The sequence below is a fragment of the Vulpes lagopus genome, chromosome 2 (genome assembly GCF_018345385.1).
Source record: "Vulpes lagopus strain Blue_001 chromosome 2, ASM1834538v1, whole genome shotgun sequence".
NCBI lineage: Eukaryota > Metazoa > Chordata > Mammalia > Carnivora > Canidae > Vulpes > Vulpes lagopus.
Window position 1 is genome coordinate 171,979,994 of NC_054825.1, and position 12,338 is coordinate 171,992,331.

At 34.0% G+C, this 12,338-nt stretch overlaps 1 protein-coding gene across 6 annotated transcripts in view; it reads right to left on the reverse strand.

Annotated features, from left to right (window-relative positions):
- Positions 1 to 1,133: 1,133 nt before the first annotated feature.
- The window catches only part of LOC121485454 (zinc finger protein 569), a 50,972-nt gene continuing 39,767 nt past the window's right edge, over positions 1,134 to 12,338 (reverse strand). For all 6 annotated transcript variants that reach the window (XM_041745827.1, XM_041745826.1, XM_041745828.1 and 3 more), the window contains one exon: positions 1,134 to 4,760. In XM_041745827.1, coding sequence (XP_041601761.1) covers positions 2,935 to 4,760 — 1,826 coding nt within the window. In that variant the 3' untranslated portion in view covers positions 1,134 to 2,934. The remainder of the gene's footprint in view (positions 4,761 to 12,338) is intronic.

Below are 12,338 nucleotides of genomic sequence, written 5' to 3' on the forward strand. Positions count from 1 at the left end.
AGCTGAGACCAAGAGTCAGATGCTTAACTGAGCCATCCAGGTGCCCGATTCCACTTATATTTTTAAAAGGGGGAGCATGTGTGTGCAGGGCAGGAGGGGCAGAGAGAGAAGGAGAGATACCCAAGCAGGCTCCATGTCCAGTGTGGAGCCCAACACAAGGCTCAATTTCACAACCCCTGGGCTCATGACCTGAGAAAATCAAGAGTCAGATTCTTAACTGACTGAGCCACTCAGGAGCTCCTATAAAATACTCTGGATATGACAAGATTATAGAAGAGATTACTGTTGCCAAAGATTAGGAGTGGGAAGCAGGGAGAGGAAGGGGTTACAGGTGTGACAACAAAGGGACAGAGCAAGGGATCCTTGTGATGGTGGAAGTTCTGTATTTGATTGTGGTGGTAGAGAAATCTACACAAGATAAAACTGTATGTAATAACTACATGGACAACACACAATCCCATGTACAACCAGTGAAATCTGATAACATGTACAGATTCTGCCAGTGTCAGTTTTGATATTGTACTATAATTACGTAAGATGTTAATATTAGGGGAAACTGGATGTAGGGTACACAAACTACTCAGCACTACAGGGTATTATTCTATTCTTGCAACCTCCTATAAATCTGCAATTATATCTAAATAAAAACTTTTAAAAACTATTTGAGAGTGGGGGTAGGGGCGGAGGGGCAGAGGGAGAATCTCAAGCAGACTCCCCACTGACTACAGAGCACAATGCAGAGCTCGATCCCAGGACCAAGGGATCACGATCTGAGCTGAAGTGAAACCAAGAGTCAGATGCTCAACCAACTGCACCTCAGAGGTACGCCAATAAAAACATCTTTTGAAAGTCCCAGTAGAAAACAAAAAGACAAAATATATGAATGAGCTTTTCAAAAGAAAAGGAAATTTGAGTTCTGTAAGTATTTGAAGGGCTTAAATATAAAACATTTTAGATGTGGTACAAGGAAGTGAGATTTCACATCCACTGGGCACATACCTCACATGTCTAAAATCGTCAGTATCTGCATCCTCACTTAAGGATTTGGAAACCAAATAAAGCTTTGTTGAGATATGCTAAAATTCCTTCTGCTCTGATGCAGGCATCTATCCTTGGCTTGACTTTAATCACGTTTTATAGTAGGTATGAATGGTCTCTCCTCTGAAACCAAGCCAAATGTCGGTGGATTTTTTTTTTTTTTTTTAACAAATAGCCAATTATCTCAACAACTATTTCTTTAGTTTCTTCACTGCTTCCAGTTAGAGGAAAATTTGTGTTTGAAATAAAGATAAATTTTTTAATTGGCATCAAGTAAATGCTATGTATATACTGATGGTTTTTATTATCTGAATTAACTTCAGATAATAATTCATCTTAATGCAGTTTGTGTCTTAGCAAAGATAATTTTCTATAAATGTATTTGATAATACACAACTTTTAAGTTGTTTCTATAGGTCATGTCCTTCACCCATTTGATTATTATGTTAGAGAAACAGGAAAATAAGGCAAGAAAGAATACAAAAGATAGCAACATAATCTTAACAACCAGATTTGTTGGCACCATTATTTTTGCTTTCATTCTTTTATTAAAAAAATGTTACAGATAAATATAACAATTCCATCTAACCCTCTCCCACTTCCTGAAAGGCAACCAATGTCATATACGGATCTATAAGCAATACACAGTAGTGTTCTTTGCATTATTTTTATTAAACTTATACAAATGTTACATTTTTTCATTGTACATTTTGCTTTTTTCCTCTCAGTATTAGATATTGTGATCTATGTAACTATAATGTCAAATTTGTATCTTCTTTCTAAATACTGTATTCTATCATAGCAATAACATGGTAATAATCTATCCTTCTACTAATGAAAATTTGTTATGTCCAATTTAGTGTCATACAAACCACAATGCAGTGATGAACATAGAGATGTGTATCTGTGTGCCCATATGTGCATGCCTCTGAAGGCAATACACCAAAATAGAAATGACTATTTCATATTTGTGTTCTTAGAGTTATCCTGTTACTCTAAAGTAATAAATCTAGTTTATTTTCATCATAGTTTCAGACATTTGCTTTTTGTATTCTGATCTTCAGTCTTTCTAGATTTTATTGTATATGGTATAAAATAGAGACATCATTTTTTGTTCATATGACTCTTCCATTTACTGAATGGGCCATTCTTTCTCCAATGACTTCAAGAGCAACATAATTCACCAAATTCCCATATCTCCTTTCTTCATCCTTGTTTCCCCTGATTTATCAACAATACATTGTTTAGACACAGCTTTAAATAAATTATGTGATACTATCTGCTATACTGTTTCTTCTCTTTTGTCTTCTACTTGTTTCAGCTATTTGTGGTCCTTTATATTCCCATATAAAATTTTATATCAGTTTGTGACATTCTTAGAATTTAGTGAAAACTTTGAATGGAAGTACCTTAGAGGTTTATGAATTTATATGTTTAAAAATGTATTTTAAGACTCATTTTTCTCAAAATTTCAGGTGTTATTTTGTGCCCTTCAAAATGTTTTGTAACTTTATAAATGTGAGTCTTACAATAAATGTGTTTGTCCTTAGACATTTTATATCAACACATTTTCAAATTAACTAATTCTTGTATAAGAGAACATTTTTATAGTTTCTCTCTTTTCCCCCAATCTTCTTTTTCTTGATTAATACATTGGCCAGGCTAGGAATCTTGTTTCATATTTAATAAGAATGCTAAATAAATAATAGAGGTCTATGAAGGTTTTACAATTTATTCGTTTTGCAATTTATCATCCTTTTAAGAATTGTTACACAATTGTGTGACTTCTTTAAAAGGCTTTCCACATCATAGTTTTCTGCTCTAGAAATGTAAAAGGAGGTGCTAATTCTTTCTGAAGGTGTCTCCATCTTCACGATATACATAGTGTTTCTATTTCTATTGAGTATGAATCCTCTGGTGTCTAACAAGGTGTGACTTTTGGCTGAAAGCCTTACCACACTCATTACAATGATAAGGCTTCTCACCTGTATGTTTTCTCATATGAAGTGTAAGAGATGAGATTTGAGAGAAGGCTTTCCCACATTTACTACAATCAAAGGGTTTCTCACCCGTATGACCTCGTATATGTATAGTAAGGGATGAGCTTTGGGAGAAGGCTTTTCCACATTTATTACATTCATAGGGTTTCTCACCTGTATGACCTCTCATGTGCACAATAAGAGAAGTTCTTTGAGAGAAAGCTTTTCCACATTCATTACATACATAGGGCTTCTCACCAGTATGACTTCTCATATGTAAATTGAGCAATGAGCACTGAGAGAAGGCTTTCCCACATTTATCACATTCATAAGGCTTTTCTCCTGTGTGACTTCTCAGATGAAGAGTAAGGGATGCAATTTGAGAAAAGGCTTTACCACATTCATTACAATCATAAGGTTTCTCTCCAGTGTGAACTTTCTGATGTGTAATAAAGTTTTGCTTTTGGCTGAAGGCTTTACCACATTCATTACATTCATAGGGCTTTTCTCCAGAATGAATTTTTTCATGGGCAATGAGATTTGATTTCTGGCTAAAGGCTTTGCCACATTCCTTACATATGTAGGGTTTTTCTCCAGTGTGAATTCTCTGGTGTCTAACAAGATTTGACATCTGAATGAAAGCTTTCCCACATTCATTACATTCATAAGGTTTCTCTCTAGTATGAATCTTCTGGTGTGTAATGAAGTTTTTCTTGTGGCTGAAGGCTTTTCTACATTCCTTACATTCATAAGGTTTTTCACCAGTATGACTTCTCATATGTACAGTAAGGGCTGAACTTTGAGAGAAGGATTTTCCGCATTCATTACATTCATAGGGCTTCTCACCCGTATGAATTCTTACATGTATAATAAGCATGGAAAACTGAGAGAAGGCTTTTCCACATTTATCACATTTATACGGTTTTTCTCCTGTATGACTTCTCATATGAAGAGCAAGGGATGCAATTCGAGGGAAGGCTTTACCACATTCATTACACGCATAAGGTTTCTCCCCAGTATGAACTTTCTGATGTGCAGTGAGGCTTTGCTTCTGGCTGAATGCTTTCCCACACTCATTACATTCATAAGGTTTCTCTCCAGTATGAATTTTTTCATGATCAATGAGATTTGATTTCTGGCTGAAGGATTTCCCACATTCCTTACATGCATAGGGTTTCTCCCCAGTATGAATTCTTTGATGTCTAATGAGATTTGACATTTTAATGAAAGCTTTCCCACATTCATTACATTCATAAGACTGCTCCCTACTATGAATTTTATGATGTTTAATGAGTTTTTCCTTGTGGCTGAAAGCTTTTCTACATTTTTTACATTCGTAAGGTTTCTCTCCAGTATGAATTCTCAGGTGTCTGATGAGGTCCAAGGTTTGACTGAATCCTTTCCCACAGTGATTACACTTGAAGGGGGTTACTACAAGATGGGATGGGCTAATGCAAAATGATTTCATAGCTTCATTATATTCAGAGTGTTCCTTTCTTATAAGAATTCTATCATTATTATGACAGTTGAAATTATTATATTCTAAACACTTTCCAAATAAGTCATATTCATAGAAATTGTGACTGGAAGGAAAAAAGTCCGGGTTAAGAGGAAATGCATTTGCAAATTTCTTATGACATTCATTGACTTTTTCTTGAGTCAGTGTTTTTGTGAATTTATCTTCAAATTGTGTCAAAAGTCTGTCCTGGATTTTCTGATGCTCATCAATTCCCCACATATCTCCTAAAACAGATTGCAAATAAATATCACTTGAACAATTTTCCAAATTTTAAAATGAAGAAAATTTCAGAAAGTATGCCGTCATGGGATTGATTCTTGGCTTACAGCCTAGTTTCCCATTATAAAGTAAATTTCATGTGCATAGGTCTTCTATTTTCTTTTCTTTCTTTCTTTTTTTATCTCCTATTTTCTAAGCTTAAGGAGAGTCCAGGAAAAAATATTAGTAGAGGAAGATAGGAATACAAGTAGCTTTGTGTTTAAAAATGGGATCTGAAAGAAAAAGATAAACTGTGGGGTAAATAAAAGGGAGAATACAGAATGTACAAATAAAGTAAGAAGAAATGATGGAGAAACAAAAATAGGAAGTTAAAAAAATCATAAAGCTATTTTGTAGGACTCTTAAAATAAGCTTTTATAAACTGCTTGACATAAACAATTTTCTGGAAATTGAAAATTACCAAAACTGAACCTGTAAGAGGTAGAAAACCCTTATGAACCAACTTCTACAAAATAACAGAAAAATATGAAAAAGCAATTCTCAAACAAATCAAAAAGGTTAAGAGAGATTCACATGGGAATTTGAACATTTAGGGGACATTTGCTTTCAGGATCTGCAAAATGTTATATAAGAAAAAAAAGAATTAAAAAAAAGAAAAAAAAGAATTAATTTATTGTGTGAAATGAACATAATATTAAAACCAAAATCTCAAGAAAGATGACAACCAAAAAAGCAAACTATATACCAATTTTACTTATGAATATCAATGTAAAAATTCTACCCAAAATATCAAAATAATCCAGAAGGAAAGAAAAGTGATCTAGAGCACTTTAAATACAAGACATATCATACTTAAGTAGATTTTTTTCCAAGTATATTTTACTATTAGAAAAACCTACTTCTATAAGCAAATATATTAAAAGGTCAAAATAAAAAATCAAGTAATTATTTTCAAAGCTATTTTTAAAAATTATAAAACCAAACATTTTCCATAAAGAAACCTTCATAAAAAGGGAATACAATATTTAACTTGAGAAAAAAAGTACAGTACAACTTAAGCATTAGTTTAATATTTAATAAGAAAAATTCCTCCCCCTTCCATGGCCAAAGAAAAAGAAAAGAAAAATCTCAAAGCACTGACATAATAAGTACTATCACTATTATTACAGTTCTGGATAGTGCATTAAGTAAGAGAAAGAAATCAGAGGTATAAACACTTGGAAAAGAAAGATAAGGTTAACATTTTTGTCAACAATAAAACAATTTACCTGGAAAATCAAATGTGAAAATTATAAAAACATTAAATTCACTATACGATGGAAATTAATATTTTAAATAACATTTATATGCAAACAACTATTTAGAAAAGAACAGAAGACTATACTTACAGTCACAACAAAAATATGAAAAATATGGGAATTTAGTATGTCCCAAGACTTTCAGAAAACTAAAATGCACACAGATTTGACCAAATGGGAAGGTGCTATGGGTTGAGTTGCCTGTACTGCAAAAAAGACCTGTTGAAATCCTAATTCCCAGTATTCAGAATGTGAAGTTACTTGGAAAATGGGTCACTGCAGATGCAATTAGTTAAAATGAGGTCATACTGGAGTAGGGTAACTCATAATCTAACTGGTCTTCTTATAAAAAGTATGCAACATGAACAGACAGAAACACACAGGAGACCACCATATGAAAATAAAGACAAGATCGGAATTATGCTATTACAAGCCAAGGAATGTCTAGGGCTATTAGAAACTGAAAGAGGGATAGAAGGGTCCTTCTACAGGTTTCAGAGGGAGTATGGCCTGCCAACACCTTGCTTTAGTATTTATAGTCTCCAGAACTGTGAAAATAAATTCCTGTTATTCTAAGCTACCCAGTTTGTGGTATTTTGTTACAGTAGCCCTAGGCAACTAAAAAAAAGGCATATCACATTGCTGGAAAAGAACGTTCGACAGCAAAAATGACACAAGCTAATCTATTAAAGTAATTTTAATAAAAATGTTTGAAAACACAGGTAATAGCTCAAAGGAAAACAATGCTAGGGGTTGCCACCTTCGATAGGAAATGTGTGAAAGAAGAGCTACTTTTCAGTATGTATCCTTTTTTACTTTAGAGGTTTTATACCATCAGCATGTATTATGTATTTTAAAAAGTAAATAAAATTGTTCTGAATACTGCAGTAATAAAATGAGAACAATGGGCAGGTAAAAATTGGATCAAAATTGGAACATAAAATTGGAAGAGCCTATTTAGCATATCTGGATAGGGAGTAAGTACTGTGATCAGGAGAGAAAACAAAAAGGGAGAAATTTAGCGTAAATATGGTATAATAAATACATGAATTTATTTCATCCCACCCAAAATCACACCAATCTGAGATAAAGAAAAAATACATAAACAAACAAAGACTACCTTAGAGGAGATGGAAGATCACTCTCTTAAGAAATAGAAGCAGAAATGCTGTTGAGTCATGTTGAGACATGAGGTAGAGGATACAAAATAAGGGACACCTGGCTCAAGCACAGAGTAAGTGCAAGCCTACATACTAAAGGATAACATTCAATTCCCTGTTGCTGCTTAGCTACAAAATTGGAAATGGAGATTTTTCTCCCTCTTTGCCAGACAGATAATAAAGAAAGGGAAAATTCCTATGCAACTGTAAAGCAGGTACAGTTTGCAATCTTGGTTGCAGATTACAAACATAGAAATGGTGGCAGTGTACTAACTTCCTGGGTCACTTAGGGTAAAAAGAGAAGATCCATTGAGCAAATGATGTTGAAGAAGGTAAGATTAGCTTGCCAAAGTACCATCAAAACAGAAGTGAAAAAGAATTTCAAGGGCAAGATTAAATTGTCAGATGTGACACAAGACTCCATGTTTTAAAATGGTGGAATGGAGAAGGCTCTGATCTCTTTTTGTCTCTACAAACAATGGGAATGAATTTTCACTAATTCTTGAATGATCCTAGGGGTGGCTGTAACCCCAATTATAATAAATGAGTTAGTGTTGACAAATACAGTGAAGGCTACAACAGGGGAAGAAGGATTCTAAAAGACAGGTATTCATGCTGATCTTGGGTAGTTCAAGAAGAGCAAGATGCTGAGAGTCAAATGGATATTACACCCTGAAGGGCAGAGTTAATTATCCTATGATTACAACAACGAAATTTGGGAATGCAGACTGGTTACAGAAGACTTGTTATCCCCAGATATCCCAGCAGGACTGAACATGGAAGCATTGAAACATTTACTTTTTTAGGAAGAAGTCTGTTGGGGTGAGACTATAAGATTAAGAGTTATGAGAAACCTTTTAGAAAAAAAAAAAAAAGCCTAAGCATACTTCTACACATACAACCTTGTGGAATAAAGGGCTTCAAAATAAAGCACAGATGCATTCATGTCCATCAAGAATTGATAAACTTTTTCTTAAAGTGTCAGATAGTAATTGGTGGGTCACACAATCTTTGAGGCAACTATGCAACTATGCCGTTTTAATGTGAAAGCAATCAAACACAAGACATAAATTACTGGGTGTGGCTAAGTTTTAATAAAACTTTATTTTCAAAAATAAGTGGCAGGCCTATAAGCCATAGTTTACTAATTATCCCTGTTCTAGATCAGAGTACTCATTTTATTTCCCCAACATTAACTTTTCTTAAAAAGCATGTCAAGGAAGAACTAGCCTACTACTAAAAAGGAGAAGGTGCTGGAACCAGATCTATAAAAAGTATTAGAGCTAGAACAATTATGGCACAAAGTAAATAAAATTGAATTATCGCATAAAGTAAATGAAAATGTTGACTATTTCCATGAATGAAAAAGCTTAATGAAAATAAATCTTTAAATCAAGAGCTCAAAATATATATGTAATTTGTATGGGATGGTGAAAAAAAATGGCAGAACCAAAGAAAGAAATGGAAGAGAAGGGATCCCTGGGTGGCGCAGCGGTTTGGCGCCTGCCTTTGGCCCAGGGCGCGATCCTGGAGACCCGGGATCGAATCCCACATCAGGCTCCCGGTGCATGGAGCCTGCTTCTCCCTCCGCCTGTGTCTCTGCCTCTCTCTCTCTCTCTCTCTGTGACTATCATAAATAAATAAAAATTAAAAAAAAAAAAAGAAATGGAAGAGAAAAATAAAACCAGGCAAAATGAAGAATATCATGCAAGTGGGATTGAAAAGAGACTAGATAGTAATTTTAGTACTGAAATTATGGTAGAGTAATTAGGTAATTAGGTAACTGAAAAATAAGATAATGGGTTATACAAATTTTTGATGCATCACTGGACTTATAGAAAGCATGTATTTCCAAGAACATAATACTCTCCACCAACCATACCTGAACACCACACACTAAAAAATGAATAAAACAAAAATAAAGTGTTAGCTGAAATCATGCCTGTGGGTGGGATTTAGAAAGCAAGCTGGAAGATGGATCTGACTTGACTACCTATGCAAATGAAAGCTCTATTAACTGAAGCATAAGCCTTATTCCTTATAAGGAATAAGAGAAAGAAGCTCAACTGAGGTTCCTACAAAAACCCAAGACATTCTAAAAATGCTCAACTGGTCTTCACTTGGTAACGCCTGTTGGCACCTACCAGAAGCACATGAAAATTATCTTAAGAATGCATCCCTGATTTAAGACAATAAGATTATTGCAATAAGGTTTAAAAATGCTGAACTCACAATCAGCAGTCATCAAGCATGTGAAGAATCAAGTACAATAAATAATCAAAAACAAGATATTTACACCTAAGGACTTAAAATATTAGGATTGTCAGATACAAAAAACAGAAGAGTGGGACACCTGGGTGGCTCAGTAGTTGAGCTTCTGCCTTTGGTTCAAGGCATGATCCTGGAGTCCCGGGATTGAGTCCTACATTGGGCTCCCTGCATGGAGCCTACTTCTCCCTCTGCCTATGTCTCTGCCTCTCTCTCTCTCTCTCTCTCTCTCTGTGTGTCTCTCATGAATAAATAAATAAAATATTAAAAAAAAAGAAGTGCTACATAGAGTATTTTTAAAGAAGCAAAGAATAAGAACACAGACTTGAAGCAGCCACAGAAATCAATAGAAAGAGTCAGAAAGACCTAGGGGAAAAAAGGCCAAAAAAACAAAAAGAAAAAAAAATTTTTTTCTAGAAATACCAAATAGTAGTATTGAAATTTTTTAAGCATATGAGATAAAAGATCAATAAACACAGCTGAAGAGAGAATGAGTAAACTTGATGATATATTTGAGAAGTCAACATAGAAAGATAGAAAATAGTAAAGGAAATGAAAATACAATATAGTGGAAAAAAGATTTAGTCTCTACCTTTAGAAGTCTCAGAAGGAGAGTGTAAAGAAAATGAAGGAAGCCAATATCTGATAATGTTGGCTGAGAAATCTGCAGAATTAATGACAAAAATAAGAGAACACTATGGGAAATTTTATACCTACAGATTAGAAAATACAGATGAAGCAAGTTTTTAAATATAAAAGACTACCCTGGAACATCAGTGTATGGTAAACCTTTATAGATACAAGAGCAAACAAATATTTATGGAAATTACATCGTACAACTCTGTGAAAATTAATTTGAAAAACAGAATTAAGAGGGTAATTTTTTAGAACATTATAACCTATTACCAAAAACAAATGCCAAAAGAGACAAAATATCTGCACAGAACAGTTGTAATGATAAAAGATATCAAAGCACTTTCCTTCAATAATCCACAAAGTCCAAATAGGTGAACAGGTAAGATAAATAAGGGAGTTATATGCTAATGCTATTGTAAGTATTTCAGAAGAAGAAATGGTTCGCTGGGACACCTGCACCCCAATGTTTATAGCAGCAATGTCCACAATAGCCAAACTATGGAAGGAGCCTCGGTGTCCATCGAAGGATGAATGGATAAAGAAGATGTGGTTTATGTATACAATGGAATATTACTCAGCCATTAGAAACGACAAATACCCACCATTTGCTTCAACGTGGATGGAACTGGAGGGTATTATGCTGAGTGAAGTAAGTCAATCGGAGAAGGACAAACAGTGTATGTTCTCATTCATTTGGGGAATATAAACAATAGTGAAAGGGAATATAAGGGAAGGGAGAAGAAATGTGTGGGAAATATCAGAAAGGGAGACAGAACATAAAGACTCCTAACTCTGGGAAACGAACTAGGGGTGGTGGAAGGGGAGGAAGGTGGGGGGTGGGGGGGAATGGGTGACGGGCACTGAGGGGGGCACTTGATGGGATGAGCACTGGGTGTTATTCTGTATGTTGGTAAATTGAACACCAATAAAAAATAAATTTATTTTAAAAAAAAGAAGAAGAAGAAATGGTTCTAAATTCTATTTATGAAACCAGAGTAACAATGACTTCAAAACCTGAAAAAAGTGGAACAATTATTTAAATTTATGATGAAATTGTGAGGATGAGTAATAGTACTAAGAAATACATAGACATAATTCAACTATATACTACAAAAAGGAAAAAATAATATGATGATCTCTTGTAAGAAAAGATTATTTTAACTACACAAGCATTAAAAAAACTTAAGGTGGCAAAAAGTACTTCAAAGAGGAATAACCAACTATGAAAAAATACTGGAAAAACATAAAACAGATAAAAGACTAATCACATCAAAACATTCACATTAAGAATTCAACAGAAAAAAGGGCTAAAGATGTAAACCATTTATAGAGAAATACAGACAGAATTTAAACATGTGAAAATATCCTTGACTTCACTCATAATAAAGGAAATACAAACTCAAAACAAAATGAATTGCTTTTCACCTATCAAATTGGCAAAGTTTTTAAAACTGCGAAGACTATGTTGGCAGAAATAGCTGGTAGAAGTAAAAATGTTATAGTTGCTTTGGAGGGCAAAAAAATCTTGGCAATATCTACCAAGTTAGAAATATATGTGAATATATACGTATATATATGTTATCTATATGTATATAAATGTATATATATGTATATAAGTATACATGTATGTATAAATACCTGTGCAGACAACTGTGTGCACAAATACATGACAAATGTAGCAGAAAATGGAAGCTAACAGAGAAATATCACTGACTTTAAAACTTATTGAGTAAAACCGCTGTAGCCATTACTGAAATATGAGAGTAAAGCAAAAAATACAGTGGGAAATATGACTATGAGTACAAAATAAAATGCTAAGGCATTTATAATGGAAGGAAAAAGAAAAAGTAGAAAGAACTATAAATGTCAACAGTTTATTTGAACAATGTGAATTATGTGAATATCTGAATGTAAAAGGAAGGGATCCTATGTAACAAGGTGGGAAGAGAGGCTGAAGATGCTAGTAATAGAATGACTGTCAAAGTAAAGCTGGAAATGAATTAGGAAATGTTGGTATCTAGCACACAGGTAAAAAGGCCAACTAGTCCTTTACGTTCTGTGGAAAGAAGAATGTTATCTAGAAAAGACATCTTAGGTTAATAAAGAATTCACACAAATTATCACTTAGAAGTCTCCAGTCTTTAGGAAAATATCTTTGAAGAACATTTCACAGGGGTCAACTAGTCAGGGATTAACCATTAAAGAGTCCTGGCCCCTCCTC